This window comes from Stigmatopora nigra, chromosome 5, assembly GCF_051989575.1.
Source record: "Stigmatopora nigra isolate UIUO_SnigA chromosome 5, RoL_Snig_1.1, whole genome shotgun sequence".
Taxonomy (NCBI): Eukaryota; Metazoa; Chordata; class Actinopteri; order Syngnathiformes; family Syngnathidae; genus Stigmatopora; species Stigmatopora nigra.
This window is the reverse complement of record NC_135512.1, coordinates 3,908,143-3,933,437: the sequence shown is the minus strand read 5'-3', so window position 1 is coordinate 3,933,437 and position 25,295 is coordinate 3,908,143. Positions and strand designations below refer to the sequence as shown.

The 25,295-nt window shown below is 35.3% G+C and overlaps 4 protein-coding genes across 6 annotated transcripts; 1 reads left to right on the top strand and 3 right to left on the bottom strand.

Annotated features, from left to right (window-relative positions):
• Positions 1-117: 117 nt before the first annotated feature.
• ccl44 (chemokine (C-C motif) ligand 44) lies at positions 118-4,138 on the bottom strand. 2 transcript variants are annotated; one of them, XM_077717151.1, is made up of 5 exons: positions 3,966-4,138; positions 2,541-2,670; positions 2,035-2,182; positions 1,089-1,163; positions 118-1,005 (listed from the first exon to the last, which is right to left on the bottom strand). In XM_077717151.1, the coding sequence occupies exons 1-4, from the start codon at positions 4,027-4,029 to the stop codon at positions 1,125-1,127; spliced, it is 381 nt and encodes a 126-aa protein (XP_077573277.1). In that variant the 5' UTR covers positions 4,030-4,138; the 3' UTR covers positions 118-1,005; positions 1,089-1,124. The 2 variants fall into 2 exon arrangements, with proteins under 2 accessions (XP_077573277.1, XP_077573276.1); XM_077717150.1 differs by having other exon boundaries at positions 1,085-1,163; positions 3,966-4,136.
• A 5,952-nt stretch (positions 4,139-10,090) lies between these two features.
• On the bottom strand, positions 10,091-11,701 carry pole4 (polymerase (DNA-directed), epsilon 4, accessory subunit). The gene is made up of 4 exons (XM_077716690.1): positions 11,274-11,701; positions 10,742-10,826; positions 10,526-10,567; positions 10,091-10,304 (listed from the first exon to the last, which is right to left on the bottom strand). Exons 1-4 carry the CDS (start codon positions 11,547-11,549, stop codon positions 10,291-10,293), a joined length of 417 nt encoding a protein of 138 aa, XP_077572816.1. The 5' UTR covers positions 11,550-11,701; the 3' UTR covers positions 10,091-10,290.
• LOC144196480 (serine/threonine-protein kinase NIM1) lies at positions 11,246-17,545 on the top strand. Of its 2 annotated transcripts, none has more exons than XM_077716689.1 (4): positions 11,246-11,862; positions 13,239-13,547; positions 14,316-14,587; positions 15,462-17,545. In XM_077716689.1, the coding sequence occupies exons 1-4, from the start codon at positions 11,853-11,855 to the stop codon at positions 16,212-16,214; spliced, it is 1,344 nt and encodes a 447-aa protein (XP_077572815.1). In that variant the 5' UTR covers positions 11,246-11,852; the 3' UTR covers positions 16,215-17,545. The 2 variants fall into 2 exon arrangements, with proteins under 2 accessions (XP_077572815.1, XP_077572814.1); XM_077716688.1 differs by lacking the exon at positions 11,246-11,862 and adding an exon at positions 12,163-12,257.
• A 2,356-nt stretch (positions 17,546-19,901) lies between these two features.
• ccl25b (chemokine (C-C motif) ligand 25b) lies at positions 19,902-24,634 on the bottom strand. The gene is made up of 5 exons (XM_077716691.1): positions 24,477-24,634; positions 24,227-24,310; positions 22,477-22,594; positions 22,195-22,315; positions 19,902-21,201 (listed from the first exon to the last, which is right to left on the bottom strand). Exons 2-4 carry the CDS (start codon positions 24,288-24,290, stop codon positions 22,195-22,197), a joined length of 303 nt encoding a protein of 100 aa, XP_077572817.1. The 5' UTR covers positions 24,291-24,310; positions 24,477-24,634; the 3' UTR covers positions 19,902-21,201.
• Between the last annotated feature and the right edge of the window lie 661 nt (positions 24,635-25,295).

Here is a 25,295-nt window from a genome sequence, read left to right as displayed (position 1 = left end):
ATGTTTTTTTTTTTTTTAAAAAAAGGTAAGTGCTATGACTGATTCACATGCATTGTAACAATTGTGTTCACAAAATGGAAAATAACCATTTATCCGATATAAGACACAACCAAAAAATAGTTTCAGGTTCTTTTATAAAATAATTCACTTAACATAGTGTATTTCCTTGTACAGTGTATTCTTCTTTTACAATATTTGTATGCTTCACACACAATCGAGCCCTCGAAGATTGAACAGCTTTCTTACATGATGAATGAAAATCAAGAAGAGTACTTTGGCATAGTTTAATGTCTGACTATCTATTGTTGAGAATGACAAATAGCTGGTTTGAAACACCGACTCTAGAGTTACACTATTAACAGTCAATATAAAGAGCTTTTTTTTTTTACCATATGTGGCTTTTACATCTCCAGCTCAGTTGTATAACAGTCACAAACGGGAGATCAAAGTCTAAAAAAGTGACTATGAAACCCGGATTATACAAAACAAAGTGCATGTCGATAAAAAAAAATGCTCCCCTATAACTTTTTGCACCCACAAAACATAAAGTACTTCCGAGCAGTTAAACGTGAGTGAGAGAATACTTACAAAGCACAAATAAGCGTATAAGTATCTTACTTTTAGGATGCTATTTAAAAATTACTGCTCATTTATACAATTTCTTTTTCAAATCACAATATTTTTAGCCACAAAGACATTATGGATGGAAAAGGGAGACACTTTTTTTTTTGAGGCAGACTCTGGTAAATAACAGTAAGAGAGCCATGTTAGATTAATCCATCTTGCGTATTTTACAACTCAATCTACTCCTCGCTTTCGTAATCGTCATCATCTGTCAAGCACAGTTTGTGTAGTAAAATATGTAAAGCCATTTAAATAGATATTGCTGCCCAAGTCTGGTCAACTGTAGACATATATTTGTGATATAGAGGGACAAGATGACTGGAGAGTCAGCTAATTGTTGTTTTTACTGTAGGATGACGAGATGCTGACAGTTTACTTGGCCTGTAGGAAAGTAAAAAGCCGTATACATCTTTTATTTAATACCCTTGATACACTTTAAAAAAAAAAAAAAACAACATACCTACGACTATTCATTTTACTCCATTCATGACGTATTTCCATCATTCGGTATTGAGGATGGCCCAGTTGTCTTTCTTTTCCTAATATGCAGATAAAGAGAACATAAAACATTGTAAACAACATCATTAACTCAGATTTTTTGTGCTATTGTGTGTGAATGTGTAATGATGGAGATTAACCACTTGTTGACAAGTTGTTGTAGAACTGACTGGTATTATTAATAGTGAATATAGGTAGGTAGGTTATGCTTCTTCTATCCAGTGATTTTAAATGATCAACCAAAGTAAAAACCTACAGTAATCCCTCGAATATCGCGGATATTGCTCCCCTTAAAGGACCTAGACTAAAACTCCCATTAATCAGTTTTTTTCTTTAAATTTATATCAAGTGGAGAGGAATTATTTTCAATGTAACTTTTTAATTTTTTTTTACATTTGTATATATATATATATATAGACTAAATTTAGATATTAATACATTAGTATTTTGATATGATTATACTGTAATATTTAATGAATGTACACTTTTTGGTAATCGTACTTGTGTACTTGTATTTTGTTACATTTGTATATATAGACTAAATTTAGATATTAAGACATTAGTATTTTGATATGCTTATACTGTAATATTTAATGAATGTTCACTTTTTGGTAAAAAAAAACTTGTGTACTTGTATTTCTGTAGAAGGCATGAAAATTATTATAGTATTGTGATAGTAATAATGGGGGTGATCCTACTTTTTGCGTTTTTATTTTTTTTATCGCGGCCATGTCTGCTCTACATTAACTGTAATATTCGAGGGATTACTGTATTGTGTTCCCATTAAGATACAATTGCCCAATAGCATTTGACTTTACTTTTTTACATTCTTCGGTGTTTTATACTGTTTTTACTGCCCAATGCCAGTTGGGAGTGTCTCCAAGCTATCAGCATAACAAAATCATATCTGACCTCTGTCATGACAGGCAAGTTGTCATGAGGAAGGAGCCACATTGTTCGATGGGCCTTGGTCCGCTGTCTTTGCAGGAGCTTTCGCAGCAATCTTTTCACTTTTCGGTCTCTGGGGTCGGCACACTTCACTGCCTTTTTGGTGTAGAGACTAGCAAAATTGGAAGAAATTGTACATTGTACATGAATATACAAGTTTTTAAGAACCAATGGAATTCCATGGAGGCTTACATTCCCCAACAACATCTCATTTATTAACCCAATAGCTTTCTCAACCTTTCTGTTTCTGACCAACAACTTGACAAACTGGCAGAGAAAAATGTTTACACCACGTGTTATTCCCACATTTCTTCTCACATCCTTGACAATTACGCCCTGTCATAATAACTTAACCTGAAATGACAACCACAGCTTTTCACCCGGACATTAGGTAACCAGAGGGCAACGTTTTCAATCTTGTACTCTTTTTGCTTTTGGGATAGTTGATGGTAGATAGTTGAAATACTTGCATTATGGCTTGTATACTGCAATCTGGTCCTTCGGTCTGTACTTCAAACCGTAGTACGTCCTTGGTACGTACTTTGCCGTGGGAATACAACATGCAGCATTGGACATCTCGTTGCATTTGTACACCTTTACCTGAAAAACATGAGTAGAATAACGTTTTGAGTAGTCATCAATTAATCATTATCCTTATATTTACATTTATATACAGCAAAAACACTGATAGCAGTCAATCAATAGTAAGAATACTTTAGTTTTGCGGTATTACTATGTTAGCCAGTACAAATTGGGACCTTCCTAATAAATAAATAAAAAAACTCATTGGGATATTGACTCATTAATTGGGGGGTGTCCAAAGTTTTTTTTCTTCAAGGGCGATGTTCAGAAAAATCAAAGAATGCAAAACCCTACTTGAATTGTTTCCACTTTCATTTGTTAAATTCATGATTGGTATCAAGTATAAAAGGTTGGATTTTTTAAAGTGTATTTTAAATATGAAGTAATTATCTGCCAATCTGTTTTAACAATTGAACAATCCCTGTCAACCCTCCCATTTAATTTCAATTGGACGTCAATGACAATGAAATATGACGACTCAAATTGGATTCGAGGTTTACAACTTCCCCAAAGTGAATTAGTTCATTACAAACGAACAAATGAATCCAAAGTGTAAACAAATTTCTACTTCTATTTACACTACTGAAAGCAATACAATTTTTATAACACAAAATTACAACATCCAGGCACTTTTCTCCTATTGTAACATAAACACACATAAAAAACCTCAACCAAACCTGAAAAATACAACCAAATCTACCCCGAATTTAACCTTCTTGTCCGAACCATATCCAATAACATTGTCATCATTTGCCCGGGACCAATAAAAACCGGGCGGTGACCCACATATAGCCCACACACTTTAGTTTGGACACCAACACATTACTCCAACTCACATCTATAAAGTATTCATGTCTACTTTTGGCAGGTGATGACCCTTAGGGTTATATCCCTTGCAGAGAAAGTACAAAACACACACTCACATATCATATGAACACACACATATAGTACAATAGCATCCCACTGGGCTGTACTCAGCATGACTGTTTCCATGTGTCGCGTACGTGGGAGTGCTGCTGCGATGGTGGCGGATTTCATCCTAAGCAATTATATCAAGCAAACCAAAGTATACCGCCAAAATAGGACAACACTCCCCGCTTACGCCACATTAGGAATCCAAATCTCATGCACACTTAGGCAAAGCGACACCATGTTATATACATGCTGACCATTTGACCGTTCTCCACAACCGAGCCCCTCTTGTTTACATCCTTCGCCGCAACACTTTCACTCCTCCCCTTCCTACCCTATTTTCCCCAGATTCGCCATCACGCTTTCGTACACCTGCCATCAGAGCAATGAACTAGTCTTACCTTGGGCACATGCCAGAAGGAGAAACATCAGGGAGATAACAGTCAACATCTGCAGCATGGACATGATGAAACTGGCAAATAAGAGGATGATTTAGTCGCTCACCTCTCTCTCTCTCTATGGCTGCTGCCTCTCTTCTATGACTCCCTCCCTCTTTTTATACCTCCCTGCCCATCTCTCACTCACTCACTTTCACCAGCTCTATTTTTTTTTTTTTTAATCTCACTATCTTTCCCTCCCTCCATGTGTTTGTCCAGTTTCATCTTGCCATTTTGTCACACTCCCCTCCCATCTCCAAACTCCTCCCGTGTATCTTATCGGAAGATTAAAAAAAAAAAATCACTCCACATTCTTTGGCTTTTTTCTCGGGGTTGTTTTACAAGGCAGATATTTGGATTTTAAAAAAAATAGGGGAATATTAACGAGTAAGAGTCTTATTTGTTCTGGCTGGAAAATGTCATTGAACAGCAGGTGTATTCCAGTGGTTCTTTTTTAAGCATCAGAATTTTTTGGGGGGGAAAACTGTGGGCTCTCACTAAAGGCTATACTTAGAGCCAAGGGTCGCTCCAAGAATTTCTGATGTGTTGGATGATAAATGTGAACAACATGCTGTTTAAAACCAGAAATGTAGACCCCCGTATCACAACTGAGTGCAAGATTGGCTTGGATTTTGAGGGGCTTGAATACTTTGCAGCTACTGCTGCCCTTTATGCTCTTTTATAGAAAAGGCAAATAGTTTGGCCTTTTATAGACATAAACTAAAAGCTGTACTAGATGGATACCAGTGATGGTGATTGGAAGGAACTATGACTGGCAAGGTTCAACATTGTTTTAATTTTTTTGGTTATTTCACAGCTGCAAAACAGTACTTGTTGTCAACATAGACCAAAAACCTGTGTGGATTTTAGCCATTCGTGTTGGTATTTTCCAAAGAATCACTACTATTTTGCCATTACTTGATTATTTGTTAGTTAATTTACTTTAATATTTGACATTAGAGTTGGCCTTTAAGTCTTCTTAGGATTATGATTACCATATTTTCACGACTGTAAGGCGCACCGCATTATAAGGTGCAGCCTCAATGAATTACATTTTTTTCCATATATAAGGCGCACTGAATTATAAGGCGCACTGTCTATTTTGGAGAAAATTTAAGACTTTTATGTGCGCCTTATTGTCGTGAAAATACGGTAATTGCTATTGACTTCCAGGTATGGAGCACTCACTACTCTACAGTCACCTCTAGAGCCAGCCATTGTTGATGTTTTGGATTTTTTTGTATAAAATCTTGCAGTGGGGGAGGAGCTACATGATGGAAGATTTTGTAAACTAAGATGGCTGATCTGCATATTTAACAGTATTGTTTCAGTTCAGGCGTTTGTGTTTTTTTAATATCCGACAGTGGTGGTTTTTCATTTTTGGTTTTCAGTTTTTTCCATATATAAGGCGCACTGGATTATAAGGCGCGCTGTCTATTTTGGAGAAAATTTAAGACTTTTAAGTGTGCTTTATAGTCGTGAAAATACGGTAGTCAGGTAATCATAGAAGCAATTTAAGGAGAGAAGCCTATATTTTTCTTTGCTGGGGGGAACCCTGCTGCTCATGAAGTGATATGTTGATCTTGGAAACTTCAAACTTGTGCTGTCATGATATATTTCAATACAGCGTCCTTTGGTAGTCAAGGAAACTAAGTGCTGATGAGTATATCACAAGATTCACATCAGTGTCAGCTTAGAATGCATTTCAGCAGTCAGAGTGGATCTTATTTAAGGGTATCTGAGATTAAATTCTTCTGTCATGTATTTTCGCAATAGTAGGTGAAAACAAACAGAGCATTCTGGCAGGGAGAGTTCGGGTATTCCCAGCTTTTGTTTTATGTCTGTCTTAAAAAGTTTGACTCATACGCTACTTTCACTGTGTAATTATCATACATTTAGCCAGCTGAATGATTCACATATTTGGAAAATGTGGCCGTCGTGTGTCTTTATCGACCTCACCCTCCTCGGTCTATGTAACACCAAAAGAACATTAGAACATGATTATTCAGAAACAAAACAATGATTTTTTTGTAATATCTGTACATATTTTGTGCTTTAACACTATATGGCAGCTCATGTTGAAAAGTTAACATGCAATTTTTTTTTAAGAATGTGTTTTATGTGCTGACACAGATTAAAATATGCCTTTTCGATTGATCTTGAAAGGTTTCTTAGTTTTCCTTCATCATTTTGGAAAATAATTAGCCTATTTTAGGTTCAAACCAATACATGGTTATCCCATATTTTTGTTAGACATAAGGTAAGTCTCTTTTCCGAGTTTAGTGATGTGACATTTGCACATCATTGTGATAATAATTTGGGTCGACAGCAGAGGGTGGTGTTGAACAAAAGGGTGGTCAACTAAGATGAGTGAAAATAGGAAATAAGGCCTTTTTTTAATTATAGAAACGCACTTTTAATTAAAATTTGGCAATTTGACCCATTGTGACACAAATAACAGATTTTTTTCAGACAAAATGTGTTAAGTGCCTGTATTGTTATAGTGACTTACATATACATTATTATTGTTATTTGATGTTCAAATACAATGAGGTTTTTGACAGAAAAAAATGACCGTGAAAGGCTATATATTTGCATTTATTCGTCTTTTCTTTGACTTTTTACAGATACCACAAATGAAGAAGCTGTATCAATAACACATCTAAAGAGGATCTAACCAAGAGAAATAAACTTCTACAGGTAGGTGAAGTGAATTAACATTCATTCAAAGCAATAAGATTTTACCACACACATCTGGCATCCAAATTCAGGTTAGAATACATGCATTTTTAAACAGTGGAAAATTAAAAATGATATATGAGGTGCATTTGCAACAGAAAATATCATTATTTTATACCCTGTCAACTATAAGTTAACTATGAGTTAAGAACAATTACCGTATTTTCACGACTATAAGCCGCACTGTATTATAAGGCGCAGTGTCTATTTTGGAGAAAATTTAAGACTTTTACGTGCGCCTTATAGTGGTGAAAATACGGTAATTGCTATTGACTTCCAGGTATGAAGCACTCACTACACAGTCACCTCTAGAGCCAGCCATTGTTGATGTTTTGGATTTTTTTGTATAAAATCTTGCAGTGGGGGAGGAGCTATATGATGGAAGATGGCTGATCTGCATATTTAACATTATTGTTTCAGTTCAGGCGTTTGTGTTTTTTTAATATCCGACAGTGGTGGGTTTTCGTTTTTGGTTTTCAGTTTTTTCCTTTAGATAAGGCGCGCTGGATTATAAGGCGCACTGTCTAATTTGGAGAAAATTTAAGACTTTTAAGTGCGCCTTATAGTCGTGAAAATACAGTAGGTTTTCCATACAATATGTCAGATAGGTCATGATAGTATTGTCTATAGGGGCCTATATGGTGAGTTTCATTAGCCTGATTTTTGATGTAGAGAAAGGATATTGACAGACATTAGGAAGCACCATTCACAAATGAAAATGTTATTTGCTCCCTGGGTAAAGCGAAGAACTATTCAGAGAATGAGGCAACAATACGCCCCCTCGAGAGGGGGCATTCTTATTTGAGCCGTGGAAGTGAAACTATGCACTCGAAGCTCCGAAAAGGGCCCAGGATGGAGTCCAAGTATGTCCGTGCATGTGTGTATGCGGCGGGCACGCGTTAGGGGACGGAGTTCAAGAATTTGACCTAAGAAATCAGGTTGGAATCTCAGCTGCAAAAACATACCTTCCACATGGACACAGGTCTACTTGTGAGCCAAAGACATTTTCCGCATAGCTCTGCGGCGATTAAAATATCTCCTGTCAAGGTGTGCAGACTCACAAAAATGCGGGCAATCAAAAATAAAAGTTACAGTGAGACGCTAATGTGTTTCTCCTCTGAGGGGGGTTGTGGTGAGAAAAAAAGAGAGCAGGGAGGGGGTTTCTCCCTGGAGCGGTAGCAAAGGCTCAATTCGCAAGCTATTTTTTCGTCGTACCTGGAAGGGATATCCGAGGGATAAAAAAAAATGCACAAGGGCAAATAGTTGATCTAATCTTTGCCATGAGGCAAACAAAGAGCTGCGTGATTTAGAGAATAAGTTATGTGGATCTCAACACAAATAAATTCCACATTATAACATTCTGGGAATTATTTGGATCAGCTTTAGAAGCAGGATTCTTGTTGTGAGTGTATATATGCGTGTGGCTTTTGAGCCTTTGTGGTTCCTAATCAGGTAGTAAAGCTTGATTTTGGACCTTGTTTCAAATCTTTCAGGGCCATTGACCATAATTTGCGTATTACTCTTGTGAAGTGGGAGGGGCTTTTGCACAAATGATTGCTGCCAGCCCTCGTTTTTTTTTTTTTTTTTTTTAGTTTTGGAAGTATCCAAAAACAACATAACTGTGAATGTGTCAGTGTTTAAAATGAACGTTCTTGGTTATAAATTGGAAGAAGTTTCGCTAAAAAAAAATCACTCAAGTGGTGTCCAAACTATGGAACGTGGGCCAATTGTGGTCCCAAGACCTGAATTCAGATGGCCCGCAATGAATTATGAAAATAAGTGAATATTATATTTTAGAAATATCCTTATTTTGGATTATTGTGTTACTTGAAGTCTTGTACACAGTTATAGACATCCAATATATTTCAAATAGGACTGCTGGCATTGAGTGATCACTGCGATTGGGATTGGACGTTGATGGGCGTCCAATCCATTTTGAGTGTAGGATCTTCTGTACAATTTCAATATTGCCAATTGTGGAAAAACAATGGCATTTTTGATCAACATAGCCATTTTAGGATCTCAAGTGAGATGAAAGAAAGGATGTTTCGCCAACTCTCGCCAATATGAGCCATCAAACCAACCACTTTCCAAATTTTCATTGAGTGAGAGAGGCTTTGGATTTTTTCTACTAACCTAAAACTGCCTTAGTGGAATGTCTTTATTGACTGTAGAAATAAAACAATGTCCAAACCTTTCAGCATGAGATTATGTGTTTTTACTGCGTGTCAGTAAGACATTCCTCTGCTGGGAGTTGACTGGCGCACTCTTGGAACTAAACATCTGTGATTCTCACAGCTCTGTTTCATCGCTAGCCGAAACACTAAACCCAGAGAATCATCTTAAATACACTCAGACATTTATTTGGAAAATTCGTAGTGCAACAACTTGAGGGGGGGGGCTTGACTGTACTACCTTCAGTGTGAACCAGAGTACTTTGGATGTGGTTAACAGATGCGGTCAGCAAGAACAACATGTTGAACATTCCTAACACAAACCTGAAACTTGTGAGGCTTTTTTCTTAGTGTCACACAACAATTGATGTTTTTTATCAAAATTGTTCAACTTTGACTAGTTCATATCTATGCTTTGAAGTGGACTTAAAGTTTAGATGTGTAAATGGTGCTGTTATCACTTTTTAGAGTAGTCAAATGTACTTTATAATGAAGTAAAAACCTACTATGCGGGGATTAGGACACCTTGTGCTGTTGTATAGGTACTGCTTGAATCTTTTGGAGCTTTTGATTCAATATATACTTGCAGTTGTACCTTCTGGTTTAGGCATTTAACCCTAATAATATGTAGTAATTATGCCTTAAATTTTGGCACGATTAAAAGCCAGGAGAGTGCTTTATTGTGGATTAATATTGGTTGATCACTGTATGAAATTCCATTTATCATAGCCAGTTGATGTATAACACAAATCCTAACTACTACTACTACTTTATCTCCATCTAGTGGATGTATAACACAATCATTTACTATTACTACTACCCTTCCTATTTAAAATCTGTTGAGCTATATATAGGAAACACATTTTAAAATAGGCCATTCATTGAAGTTGTGCCTTAAAGTAGAGAAATTAGTGTATATGTATGCATATATGAACAAGTATGGGGTATTTAGTTGTATACAAAAAGTCAGGACCTTGGACAGCGACCACTTTAGCATTGAATGATGTAAACACACTTGACATGAAACATCATAAAAATTGGTCTTCAAATGCTCTAAAATAATCTTTAAATGGATTTAAATAACACATACTAATCATTACTTTGCATGAAATCAAATCAATGAAACAAATAGTTTGGATTTTTGCATTTATTTCACAAAAGAGAAGCATTTCATCAGTATTTACAAACAAATGTCCCTTTCTTATTTGCCACAAATTGAAAATGACAATGAAAGATGACATCTTCCCCCATCAAAAACAGTGTTTAGAAAATCAGATGTAAATATCCAAATCGTGAAAAATGCAGCAGTTTTTTCAGTCTTTAAAAAAATTATGACAAAGATTTCATATTTCTGCTTCTTCCTCCCGAGATGCCATTTAATCTAATGTGCCTGTAAAAAAAAATGGAAAATGCATTCATTATTTAAGTCAATGAAAGATCCAACAGGGGTCACATTTAAAAGTGACCATTTTAATACAGTTTAATGATCCACTATTCATAAAAATGACCCATTTTTATGTAGGAAGCTATTTTTCATTGTAATAGAATAATGCAGTTATTATATGATAGGATTAGTTGGTAGAGTAAATAAAATAGAAAAATGAACCTCACCTTCCAAAAATGCAAATTCATCTATGGCCCCAATTGCATTGTCTGTAGAAGAGATATTAATTAAGTGTGCTTAAATTCAGTAAAATTGTACTTTCTTCATACCACCTTTCAATATCGGCTTCATATATTCAGCATTTAAAAAAAATAAGATCCGCTTTCATTGAACAGCAGATGGAACTAATATCGATGTAACTATATATATTTTTTTTAACTTACCTAGGTCCTTTCTTTGCAATGTTTTTCTCTTTCCTTGTTGAGCATATACCAAAGCATCTTTGGCGATCATCTCAACAAACAGCTCCTATGGCATAAACAGCACAGTTAAAAGCAAGCACAATTTATATATTCAATTCTATGTATGATGAGGCAGGATTAAGCTTTGATTTAAAATTCTTATATTTAAGATCAAGTTCAAATGAAAATTTCCATTTTTTTAGTGAACATCATAACAGCATGTAACAAAAAACGAGTTGAGTATAGAATGAAATCCATTTATTTTACCCTGTATATTACTTTCAGTGTGCTTAATTTAGAAATAATATATTCAAAAATCAATGAAAAAAAAGAAAATCGAGGACACAAAAAAAGAGCGAATAGTCCGAAGAGTACATTTTCGTTGTAAAATTAAATTTAAATTATGGCAAAACATATCCTCGTGGGAAATGACGTTAATTAAAACCGCAGGAATTAAATATCGCGAGACTGTACCCCCTCAAGAATATTCACTGCAGGGTTTTGTGGATTGTACCGTGGCTTTAGCGATGATAAAGACAGACTCTTGGCTGGCGAGGGATACGTCTGGGTCGGTCTTCATCAGGGCCTTGATGCGGGTTAGCGGTAGTTTGGACAGCCGGTTGTGGGCCACCACGGCCGCGGGGCCCACGGTGCCCGTCGCCTGTTGCAGCAGTTGCTGCTGCTGAACGCCTTCCTCCGGCGCCTCGGCCCCACGGCTCTCTTCCTCGCTCACGTAGCGCTCGGACTCGGGTTCTGCGTGGGCGATGGACACCGCCACTGTGGCTGCCATTTTTGTTTACCTTTTCTTTACCCGTCGTTATATTCGATAGATTGCAAATCGGAAAGTGTGCTTTGTCCGCGACATGGCAAGATGTCAACAGAAGAGGACTAGCATGCGCTTCCGCTTTCTCTGAGCTAAGAGCACGCTGATTTGTCACAAACCTTCACTTGGGTCCCGCCCTTTCCTCTCCCGCCAACTCAATAGAAGTCGCTGATTGGTTAGGTTGGAAGCCACTACTTTTCTATTGGCTGTAGTTGAACGTCCGTCGTCGATTCGTTTTTAGGACTACAACGTCAGAGTGAAAGTTCATACATGCTGAATGGTAATGTTTATCTTATATTTTGATACATAACAATGCACGCTCAGTACTCTAATGATGAAGATTAAACATAGATACTTTTAAATGTAAAATTAAAAAAACTTAAAATAGGATATTTTCAATCTATTTTAATTATTATATTTTTAATTGAAATCCTACATTTTATCCTTAAAATGAGAAACATGAAACATCAGAATTCACAGCCAGTAATCATAGATTTACTTTGAGAAATTGGAAAGGTGTATGCAGCATTTCTTAGATAATGGTTTGTGCGACAACAGCCACTAATACTCTCCGTTAATCGGATTGAGGCTCATCTAATGTAAGTGCATTCACATATTCAGCCACAATCAGGTGTTACAACCTGAGGAACAGCATGAAGGACACACAGCATGCAGGTACATTACATTTTTCTACTATATATAATAAGCAGTCTTAATATGCATTTCCCCCCTGTTAATTTCCTTATACTACGTACAATTTCTTGTTTATATTTCGCTGAGGTTCAGTACTTCTTGGATCCATAAGGTGGCGCCTCTTAAATACAATTGTGTTTAAAGAGAAAGTGAAGAGCTTTTTTAAAAATATTAAGTAGTACATATAAATGTCTATAATTGTTATTATTATTATTTTAAACATACGATTCACAACATTATGGGAGTCTTGTTCTGGGATTTCTGGGATGCTTGATAAGCATACATATGGTATATTTTGATGAGCTAACATTAAGAAACTGTCATAATGTTGGGAAAGAAACCCATTTTTTTATCAGCCTCATTTTTTAGAACTTGGTTTTATCCATTTAGCAGTACAACGCAACAAACTAATCAGAGAAGACTACATATAATGTCAATATTTGCTTTCACGTTGGATTTTCCACACTTGCTCTTTTGGGTCATTGCACCCCAGGACTCATTTTTTAAAACGACACAACCATTAAAAACATTCCACAAAACTACAAATGAATACAACTTTCTCTGTGATGGCTATAATTCCACCCTGACCTGACTTTTAGTCCCAAAAGGTTTCCACAATTAGAAGAGACACACTAATGCGGTGTCTAAAATAGTTAATCCTTGCAATTTGGTAGCAGCCACTCACTAATTTTATCCCTCTGCACATACTGTACTACTACAAAGAACTTGTTACAATATATAGTTTTGTAGAAAAAAACTTAAAACTGAACAACAACAACAATGTAAACAATTAATTTATGATCTTCATTCTGTATTAGTGTTCATATAATGTAAAAAAGTATAGGTTAGGTTCATTCTGCACATTGTATTTTAATCTAGATACATTCATTCTCTTGATTTCAAAGTTTTACCAAAATATACTTAACTGTATGTACCTTATTTTTATATTATTTTTTTCAATAGCCATCAAGACAAAACTGTGGCCCAAGCAAAAGGCAAGTAAAAAAACTAAAGATGAGTCCCCAAACAAGACCCCCAAGTCTCCAACGTCGCCAGCCTCCGCCACCCCGAGAAGTGCCCCCCCACAGCTGAGCGAGGCAGAAAGGACGCGCTTAACCCCCTTTGAGAAGGCTGTCTACGACATGGCACACAATGAGAGGATCGTGAACGACCTCACTCTTGGCCGAAGGGTTGGTTTCTACGAGCTGCGTGGCGAAATTGGCCAAGGCAATTTCTCATCAGTCCGACTGGGCATCCACGCTTTGACTAAAGGTCTCCTTTATTTATATATATGTACTCTCCCATTCACAACATGGCTCCATCTTTGTTCAAGTGGGACAGCAGAAAAAGTCATATACCGTATTTTCACGACTATAAGGCGCACTTAAAAGTCTTAAATTTTCTCCAAAATAAACAGGGCGCCTTGTAATCCAGTGTGCTTTATATATTGGACAAAAATTAAAATGTATCATTTATTGAGGGTGCGCCTTATAATGCAGTGCGCCTTATAATCCAGTGCGCCTTATATATGGAAAACAATTAAATTGTGTCATACATTGAGGGTGCGCCTTATAATGCAGTGCGCCTTATAATGCAGTGCGCCTTATAATGCAGTGCACCTTATAATGCAGTGCGCCTTATAATACGGTACGCCTTATAATGCAGTGCACCTTATTATGCAGTGCGCCTTATTATGCAGTGCACCTTATAATAAAGTAGGCCTTATAATGCAGTGCGCCCTATAATGTAGTGCACCTTATAATGCGGTGCGCCTTATAATGCAGTGCGCCTTAAAATGCAGTGCGCCTTAAAATGCAGTGCGCCTTATAATGCGGTGCGCCCTATAGTCGTGAAAATACGGTATATTATTATATTTTTGACTCCTAGCTCTTTTGAACAAATATCCAAAATGAAAGCTCATTTATCACAAAGTTCAATGTCATCAAATTCTGAAATGACCCCAATTTTAAACCCCAACCACAGCGAAGACTACAATCTTACCTTAATTTCTATTACTAATTCCGTCTTATTTCTTCTCAGAAAGAGTGGCCGTCAAGATCATGGAGAAACAGCGTAAACCAGAAAAAGGTTCCTGGCCCTTAACTTCATCAGAGATCCGCTGTATGGAAAAGCTGTGTCACCCCAACGTCGTGCGTCTGTATGAGGTGATTGAAACCAGCAGGAAGATGTACCTGGTGATGGAGTACGGTAGCGGTGGCGATCTGTTTTCTCGCGTCACCACTAGAGGGAAGCTCAGCGATCTGGAGGGCAAATTAATCTTTGCGCAAGTGGTCTCGGCGGTGAAACACATGGTGAGCATTAGTTACAATCCCACACTTTTTTTACAAAGAACACTCATGAAGGAAAACCACAAAATTGCTGCATGTTCTGTGAAGTGGAAGTCATGATTTTTATGCCCTTGTACTTATAAACATTTCCTTTTATTAGACTGGCAAAGGTGTTTTCAAATGGTAAATTACGAAACCATTTTTATTTAAAAAAAAAAAAAAAAAAAATATATATATATATATATATATATATATATATATATATATATATATATATATATATATATATATATATATATATATATATATATATATATATATATATATATATATATATATATATATATATATATATATAGATATATATATAAATAAAACAGTTAGTCATGCTAACTAAACTAGAGTTTAAGTGGAGTTCAACTTTCTTAAGTACTACTTGTTATTCAAAGTATTCTCAAATCACTTTTATCAAGTTAATATTGTGACCTTGATTAAACATGATTTAATTAGTTTGAGATAAATGGCTTGATTTAATTTGTTGAGCAATGCATTGCTGAGTAAATTGAATATGAAATAAGTTTGTGTGCAATTAGACAATAGTCAAAAAAACTTTTCCTGAGGGTCATATAGGAGGCAAAAAAGCACAAAAACGTAAATCTCCTCCATATTAGAAACCTTTACAACGCTCAGTTGTTGCCATCTGAATAGTTGAAAACGCAAAAGTGAGTTTTGGAAGACAGCTTACTTCCATACTCTGTTATATTAATTAGCGATATTGCTATGATATATATTTATTTTCCAATGAAGGAGCCTAAAAAAAATTAAGACTAAAAAAACCTGAGCAATGGAGAATTTAATACAAAAAGTGAGTGTGACCTTTACCCATTCAACCTTCCAGCATGACCACAACATCGTCCACCGTGACCTAAAAGCCGAGAACATCTTCTACACCACCAGCTACTGCATCAAGGTGGGTGACTTTGGTTTCAGCAGCGAGATCGCCCCCAGCGAACCGCTCACCAATTTCTGCGGTTCGCCGCCATACGCCGCCCCGGAACTCTTTCGTGATAAGGGCTACGTTGGCTGCTACTCAGACATCTGGGCTTTAGGGATTGTTCTCTACTTTATGATGACTGCCACTCTGCCTTTCCGTGGGGACAGTTTGAGTAAATTGAAGCGTTGTATCCTTCAAGGAGCCTATAGCATTCCGGTTTACGTTTCCGACGACTGCCAGCTGGTTATCAAGGGTTTATTACGACCCGTACCGGTTGACCGTTCCTCGCTACGTCAAGTTTCAAACTGCTCTTGGCTGAATGGGATCCAATACTCTAGCCCACATGTATCTTTACCCCTCAATCCGACTCACTTAGCTCAAGATTCCAATCCTCTATGTGACGAAGAAAAGGAGGTGATGACTCTATTGTCAGATCTGGGTATTGTAGCTGTTCACTTGCAGAACAATCCTTGTTCGGACTCTAAGAGCCCTTTAACCGGGACGTATCGTATCCTTCTTCATCGAGTCCAGAAACGAAAGTCTGTGGAAGCCATAGGATACGCGACAGGTCGCCCAGATCCGTATAAAAGTCAGCCAAGGTGGTGCGTTTCATCCATAGATAGACATAAGCAATCTGCGGTTTGTGTTGTGCTGTAATTAAGTGCTGCTTTGACCATATGAGTGCCCCAATTTATGAATTTTTCATGTTACAAGTTAGTCCATTTGAAGGAATATTTCATTCCCACTAGTAGTTAGTTTCAGATATTACGGTACGAAATGATTTTTGACATTTGGTGGTTTCAACGGTTAACTGGCAGTGATTGTTGGGTTTATATCTGTTTATTTTTGTAAAGACTTTTTGCCAAATGTCTTTTTTTAGTCATGGATTCGAAAAAGTCCATGATTAACAGATATTTACTCTCTGGTTTATGGGATGATCTTTTCTTGCAGATGATGTTATTAGAATAAAATGCTAAAATCGGACAAAAACAGGAGCGAAACGGCATTGAAGCTTCGTTTTGAAATCTGGAGGAAAATCATGATTCAAGTCACATGATTAAATACCACAACTGTCCTGAAAAGGAATTAAACTCCATTTGGTAGGTTTCTAATTCCATAAATATGAAATGGCCAATCATTGCATGAAATTGTATCTGAGAAATTAACATCTAATATTTTAGATGTCATTTTTGCCATGGAATTGACATTATTGGTTAGCGTGTCTGCCTCACAGCTCTTGGGCCCTTGGTTCAAAACCAGGTCGTTCCACCTATGTGGAGTTTGCATGTTCTCCCTTGGCCTGTGTGGGTTTCCTCTGGGTACCCCAGTTTCCTCCCATATTGCAAAAACATGTATTATAGGCTGATTAGACACTCTAAATTGCCCCTAAGTATGAATGTAAGTATGCATGAGTCAGATGGGATAGGCTCCAGCACCCTTCATGTACCTAATGTGGATGAAAGGGGTTCAGAAAATGAGATGAGATGATGGTATAAATCCACACAGCTAATCCAAGGCCACAGGTAATCCCAGTAAAAGTGGGTTTGGCTAATCCTTACTGGCAATGTCCTCACTCTCATACACAAGAAAGCTGAGACTAAGAAAAAAAAAACATATGAAAAATAAAAATAGAATTGGAGACAAAGTAGAACACCACAAAGACAAGCAACCCTAATGGGACCATTTTGAAAATCTGTGGTTTTTTTTTTACAGATTTTATTTTAAATTAGTATAGATGTGCAGTTTAGTTCCCATCAAAATATGACACAGCTGGTTTGGTTTGATTTTCGAAATGCTTTGGTGAGATAAACAACTTACTTTTTTTCCGCTACTTGTGACTGTTTATTTAAAGGGGATGAGAGGAGTCATTTTGTTTGGTTTTGATTGAAGTGTTTACATTCATTTAGCACAGACATCCTTCTTGTAGATTCCATGCATGTATCTATATATATAAATATGTGTATGTATATATAGTTGCTTCAATAATTCTAATTAGATTTCAAATTAATTCGGATTTTTAGAAATGTCTTCAAAACCAAAATAGAGTATTGCAAAAAAATCTTGTTTTTCAATTTGTATATGCAAATTTCTTGCCTTCAATCATGCTTTCAACTTCTCATCACCAAAGTATTACTATTCCGAGTAAAATTAATTTCAGATTTTTGCTTTGTAAACTTTATAATTCAAGTAAGTAACTTTTTAACTATTAAAAGATAAAGCAAAACACAAAAAAACATAACCTCTTAATGATCCGTCATCTACATATACAATATTAACATTTGATATATGTGATTCCAGATATGTAGACACTAAATCTGAATTATATGAATTATTAATGAGCAAAATTTTAAAAATTCAATATAAATAGATGTCATAATTATGTTCTTGTCCCTCCTCTTTCCTACAACAAGCAACTTAATGATTCCCAAGCAAGTTACCCTGATTTAAATGGAAGGACTAATACATTGAGAAACCAGATTCATAAACTGGGCCAAAAAAAACCCTAAAAATAGTATTACTAATTCCCTTCCATTAACTTTTTGGCAAAGCAGAATCATTATCAACAGTAAAGTATGAATACCAGTATTTTGAATCAATCTGGGATCTTCAGCGTTCTATTTTTTTTACTTAAAAATCCCCCATTTACTGGAAAACGAAAAGAAGTCTACTATTCAGAAAATAAAAGCCACACATTATGAGAATCAACTCATTGAATCACATGGGAACATCAAGCGGGGCTATGAGACAAAAAACAAAAATGCTTTCACATCCCCCCCCAAAAAAAAAACACAGATATTTGAAGTACTAGTATTTCTTTCAGGAACCACATGTTCATCCCAGCCGCCAATATTTCTATCATGTTTGTGTTGAGGCTTTTACGCAACACTTGACGTGACTTTTGTATGTTTAACATGAGCCAAGAATCTTTCATGGGACTTAAGTGTTAATAGATAGAAGACAGTTGCTAAAAAATCCAATATGGCGGAAATGTTATGACATCATACTTTTTTTCAGCACGTCGTCAGTTTTTCCAAAGCAAGCGTAATCACACTTCAAAGGAGTTTTATTGTGGAAACATTCGCCAATTAATTCTCAGCTAAAGTGCATTTGAGGTCATGCTTTTACTTTCAGTTTCAATGTGATGGATTTTTTTGGCTCATTGGAGAATCTTTATGTTTAGATTAATTTCACTTCTATTGCCGTCCATGGGAACTACCGTATTTTCACGACTATAAGGCGCACTTAAAAGTCTTAAATTTTCTCCAAAATAGACAGTGCACCTTATAATCCAGTGCGCCTTATATATGGAAAAAACAAAACCAAAAACGAAAAACCACCACTGTCGGATATTAAAAAAACAAACACCTGAACTGAAACAATTCTGTTAAATATGCAGATGCCATCTTAGTTTACAAAATCTTCCATCATATAGCTCCTCCCCCACTGCAAGATTTTATACAAAAAAATCCAAAACATCAACAATGGCTGGCTCTAGAGGTGACTGTGTAGTTAGTGCTTCATACCTGGAAGTCAATAGCAATTACCGTATTTTCACGATTATAAGGCGCACTTAAAAGTCTTAAATTTTCTCCAAAATAGACAGTGCACCTTATAATACAGTGCGCCTTATAATACAGTGCGCCTTATAATACAGTGCACCTTCTAATACAGTGCGCCTTATATATGGAAAAAATGTCATTCATTGAGGGTGCGCCTTATAATGCGGTGTGCCTTATAGTCGTGAAAATACAGTACTTTCCAACCTGTCTTTGTGTGAAAGTTTCAATTCTCACTCTTAAAACATCTTGTTTTTGTTGGCACACACAGTGGCGACAAAGAGTTAAAAGTCCCTCCACTTTCTTAGTTCTCACAGGTCTTGACATCGCTGGCATGTTACTTGATTTTTCTTGTTTCGCAATCCATTCGCAGTCATGCGATAGGATAAAAAACAAAAAAAAAGAGCAACCAAATGGTTTTTCTTGCAAGGACATGCTTAACGACATAATCATGAAATATTATCCTCTCGTTTGCCTCTTTAACCTTTTGGGTTCATTTGCTACTGACCTCGTTTTTTTAAAGAAATGTAGACCGCCCCAAGGCCGTTTATGAATGCTCAAGACTTTTGTGTTTTGTGGGAATTGTGTTGTTTAAACAATTCTGGCAAAGAATCACGAGAAAGTAACATGACAGAGTATCAGGCTGTTTGGTCAATGGAGGCTGAGCCAGTTACACTTAATAAGGAATGTAATCATTACAGAAAATAAGGAAGAAAACACAAAAAAAAGATGTTTTTCCAGTTTTAACTAGTTTCAAATTAACTCAAAGATGATGGATAGCAGATGATTTTGGTTATAGAAAGTGTTTTATTTTCATTTTTTTCTTTTAATAAGGGATAATACAAAGTATGATTGGAGTGTTGTTACAAAAATACAAAAATATTTTGCATGTACAAATTCTGCAACTGTATTCAAACTAATACATATTTAAATGTCTCTTTCTAAAACATTAATAATGAATATACAACATGGAAATGTTAAGTTAAACCCAAAATGATTGATTTTTGCTGGCTGATTTGAGAGGGTGTTTTTAATTTTTGTTTTTAAAAGTATTTTTTTTTACTTGGGTATCTTTTACTAGTGAAAATTAGGGGAAATGTTGTAAAAAAAAAATATGTATTTACTTTAAGGACAAAATAGTAAGAAATAATGCCAAGTTTATTTTTCCCTCAAATTGTGAGATAAAACCTTAAACTTTTTTTTAACATAAAAATATTTTTAATATTTAAATGAATAGGTTTTTTTTTGACAATCTGTAATGTATTTTTTTTAATATATTTTTTAAAGAAAAAACACATTAAAATGTAACAGGAGGAAAATATTTTGAGATAAAAAATACATTTTTTAACTTAAGTGAATGTGACAATTTTAATCTTTAATATCATAACAATACTTTCATTTTTCAAAGTTATATTTTTATAAGGATAACGTTTCCTATTTTAAAGAAAATGTTATTTTTTTTTATCTAACAATAAGTAAAATTGCGGTCCATTGTTGTTTTTGGAGGAAAATGGATAAAAAAAGTTTTTTTAAGCATAACTAGTCTTAAAAAAATAACCATATTTAATATGTACATTACAAAAAGTAATTTAAACAGAGTTAAATATTTAAGTGCTTTTTTGATGACCTTATTATTTCATAAACATTTTTTTACAATGATCTATTTGGACATTTCGCATAAATGAAATATGAATCATTTTGGATAAACTTCATGACGAATACATTTTCTAGCACACCATCTTTTTTTGCCAAAATCTAGACTATCATTTCCAGCAAAAAATTGACTGGAACTACATCATAATCTAATCATTTTGGCTTTAAAAAAGACATCCACAGTCAAAAGCTGCTGAAATAATGGCTCATAACTTGCAAGCTCTTAAACATCACAGTTACAACAAACTATAACAAGACATTTAAGGTCATCATTGTGTGCTGCTGGTGTTTAAAAATGGAGGACATGACATGTCGTTAGTGTGATTTATAGTCTTTCTTAGCGACATATAAATTTACAAGTACTTCTTCTAATGCAATCCATGTGCTTTACCAAGGTTTTCCAAGTCTTTTCTTCATCTCCTGCTGCTCATAACCTAAACAAAAAGTTTAAATTGTCTAATTATGTTTCATAAATAGTACTTCCATGTGATGAACTAACTTATTATTGTTTTTTAGATCCTAACTTGATCTTTAAAAAATAACAACTCATTCATTGCTATTGATGGGAATAGTTGTCAAATCTATAATTAAAAATTAATTGAAAACAATAAGTTGGCAGATAAAGTAAAACTTGGTCATATATTCTTTATCCTCGTCATGAATAAAAGTTAATTCAAATATTAATGTACTACTGTATGGTAGTGCCTTGACTTGCAAATACTACAAATACTTTTTGGATATAAAACCCATTACTAATATTTTTTATTCTTTTTTTCTGTTTTGAGAGCTAAATATAGACTAGAATAAACAAAATTTTTTGTGTGAAAATCTATACTTATTGATGGACAAAGTAAATATTTTTTTTATGTAAATGTAACTAATTTTTAGGACTATTACATTCCTAAAAACAAGGAAAGTCCATCATTTCATAGAACATTTTATAGAACAATCCAAAAAACTTCTATTTTTAAAATTATACATATTTTTTGTATCATGAATGAAGTAAAGGCATTTCTTTTAAATTCAATGAAACTAATTCAAATGAACTACGAGCACCCGGCTCACACCCTCAACCATCTCTTAAATCCCCCCAAAAAATCACAAGCACACCCCAAGTGCATATGCATGCTTACTACTGGCTAACTCAGAACCTACAGGCAACAATAAGTGCGCAATGAATGATTCTAACAATCTTAGCCATGACACAAAAAAAAATGTCTCCAAAAACAGATGCGGACACATTACTAAAATAATCCTACCAAATTTCATTATAATCCAATTACAAATAAGAGGCATTTAAATTCAAATCCTTACCAAAATAAACCAAGTGAGACTTTGAGCCCTCCCACCAGCCCATTTTTTGGAACAAATTCAACTCGTAAATCAAATTAGCACAAAACAAAGCTGCAATTGGCAAGAAATTTTACCTAAATCTGACGCAGCATTCTCTCTTGCACAACTGTCTTCAATTCCTGGACCCAAAGGTGGTCCGGATTGGCACAAACTGTACGGGCAATCTTACGTCCGGGTCTCTTTTTCATAGTAAAACTGCACAAAAAAACACACACGAACAGAGACATCAGCTTTTCCTAATTTAAAATACTTCCTGATCTAGCAGGTTATCTATCCAAATCCCCATATCACGTTGCCAGATCATTAGGATTTTCAATTGTGTGTCTGAAATGAAAACAATGAGCTTTTCGACTCACACGACAGCCCTGATGTTGCAATCGCCATCTGTTTCCTGCATCCTGAAACTCTCCACGTTTTTCTTCAAGTTGTCTCGCATCCCTCGAATGTGGCCCAAGCAGCAGTTACCGTAAGAACCTTGGTAAGAGGCATAAAGGGTCATATGGTCTTGTGGGGATGCTAATCAGCTTTATGTTGTCAAAATGAATCATATCACTGCTTTTTTTTAAAATTTAGGTTATTTCTGAAGGCTCCGCAGTTCCTACGGCATCATCTTTTCACGTAAGGAAGGTTTGTATGCATTTTAAATGGGTTGAATGTTTTGGAAATGTTATATTAATATTTTAAAATCGTTTAGGTCAAGGTTGTCAGACTTAGGTTGGTTAACGTCAACTTGATTTCAGGTGGGCTGGATCATTTAAGATATAATATTTAGATTTTTTTTATTTTATAAATGGATTAAAAGAACTGGATTAAAAGCCCTGAATATTCAGTTTTTTTGTAGATCTAAAAAATGTTTATTTTAGCTTTTTTTTATATATATATTTTTCGATTTTACAAAATGATTTTTGAACTAAAAACAGGAAAAAATGCTTTAAAAATGACAATTATGGATTTAAAAGGGGGAAAATCAGGAAATTTAATATACTTCTATACTCTTCATTTTAATTTGATCCTAAAACAGAAAGTCGGCATTCATGATTTTCTTTCCTGGGCCACACAAAATGATGCGGCGGGCCAGATTTGGCCCCCGGGCCGCCACTTTGACACATGTGGTTTAGGTTATGAATTAAAGACAGTTTTAAGATGTTACATTTTTAACAAATTTGCATTTACAGTCAACCTCTTAATGACATATCAGACCTATTCTCGTTTTAAATTCTGCACCCTAAAAAACTAGTTTAAAACTGTTGTCAAACATAAAACAACTCTTTTTATTACTCTTAAATTGATGGTCTTTGTTTACAATAATGAACCGCCAAAAACCTTGTAAACGGATAAAAAATACACATTTATTTACCTAGCTAATTAATGGCATGGAAAGTACTTTAGTCTTTTATAGTCTGCTATGTAATGAAATCCAGGTTCAAGTTAAAATACTCTTACAAGTAGAAACATCAAGAGGCTAAATTGTAGTAGAAGAATGTCGTTTTATAAAAAGCCGATGCTGTCACAACTTTGGTCCATTTAAAAGTAACCTCTAGTCAACCAAAAAATGACATTTCCAACTGACGTGCTAAATCAGGGGTGTCAAACTCCCTTTGGTCTGTGGGCCGAATACAGTTTAATTTGATATCAAGTGGGCCGGACCAGTAAACTCATTGCAAAATTATATAGAACTAACAATAAGCCCACTTTTTTCCTTTGTATTAGTCACTAATACTAATATTTAGTGCAAAGAATGAGTAAATTATCAAAATGTTCATTAACCGAATTTTCCTTTTACATTATGAACAATATATTATGAACAAGAGAATAACATAAGAACATAAATAAATGTCAATTCATGTTGTCTGCATGTACTAAAACACTGCGCCCCCTAGCGGATAATACAACTACAAATTTTAAAGAAAATTCATTTTTTATACAATGCAGCTTTCTTCCCCGGGCCGTACCAAACCACCAGACGGTCCGGATCCGGCCCGCGGGCCATATGTTTGACACCCCTGGTCTAATACAAACAAAGCCTTTAATGGTGCTAATGGTCTGTTCTATACGCCACATCTGGAACCCAATTGGAACATTTTATCAATAGAGTGACGTTCTAACCCTGTGCCACACATAATGTGGTGCAGATAATCAGCGCCAGGAACAAAAGAGCTTGGAATTTCATGTCGTTTCTTCTTCTTCTGCCTGGTTAAGCAGCAAAAAAGACAAGAAAAGACATTTGGATTAAGATACATCCTTTAAAATGTTGCATCTTTTTCCAACACTAATTACAATAACATTATTAGATGGCTTCAGGACTTTAAAAAATTATTATAGATGATTTGATGAGGAAAAAAGTGGGAAAACATACCTTGAGTTGAATTTAGTTGATTATCAGAGTGTGTCCTTGCATGCAAGTAGTGAGTGGTCTTCTGGTTTTGTACATTTGGTTTGTAGTAACCCCCCCTAGATAAATGGACGCATACCCAGTCACAATTTTTGCCACTCCTCCTCTGACAAACAGGATTCACTTTTGCAAATGCGGAGTGTGGTGGGTTGTGCAATATTGTACGACTTTTACAGTACAAGGTTTGCTTTTTTTTCTTTGGGAGTAATGGACGCTGTGTTCCCGTAAAGATTCCATAAATTGCTGTAAATTGGAATGTTTGGGGGGGGGCAATTGGAGTACATTGTGTTAGAAAACAGAGAAAAAATACAAAGTTCAAGTTGTTTTTTGTATCCCTTGCAAAGAATTGATTGAATCCAGATGTTGACAAGGATTTGCTGACGGGATTGGATTTTTTTTGGGGGGGGGGGGGGTTTGTGGGAGTTTTGGGGGAAGATGACATAAATGTACCCCCTTAGAGAGAGGCATTTTTGCATATTAATTTTGAAAGAAAATATTTTATGATGCATAGTGGATGGGGGGCAGAAATAGACCACCAGAAACAAACAAAAAAGTATATATATTTTCTTTTTTTGCATATTAACTTTGATAATATATATTTTTTGGTTGTTCTTTTTTTGAATGTTAATTTTCAACCAAATAATCATAAGTATAAGACTTATATCTATGTAAATTATCTACCGAAAATGTTTTTTGTATACTTTTTAACTGTTTTGCATGTTAACTTTGCAAATAATAATTTTAAAAGTAAGATGGAGCTTTGTTTTTAATTAGTTTAATTCA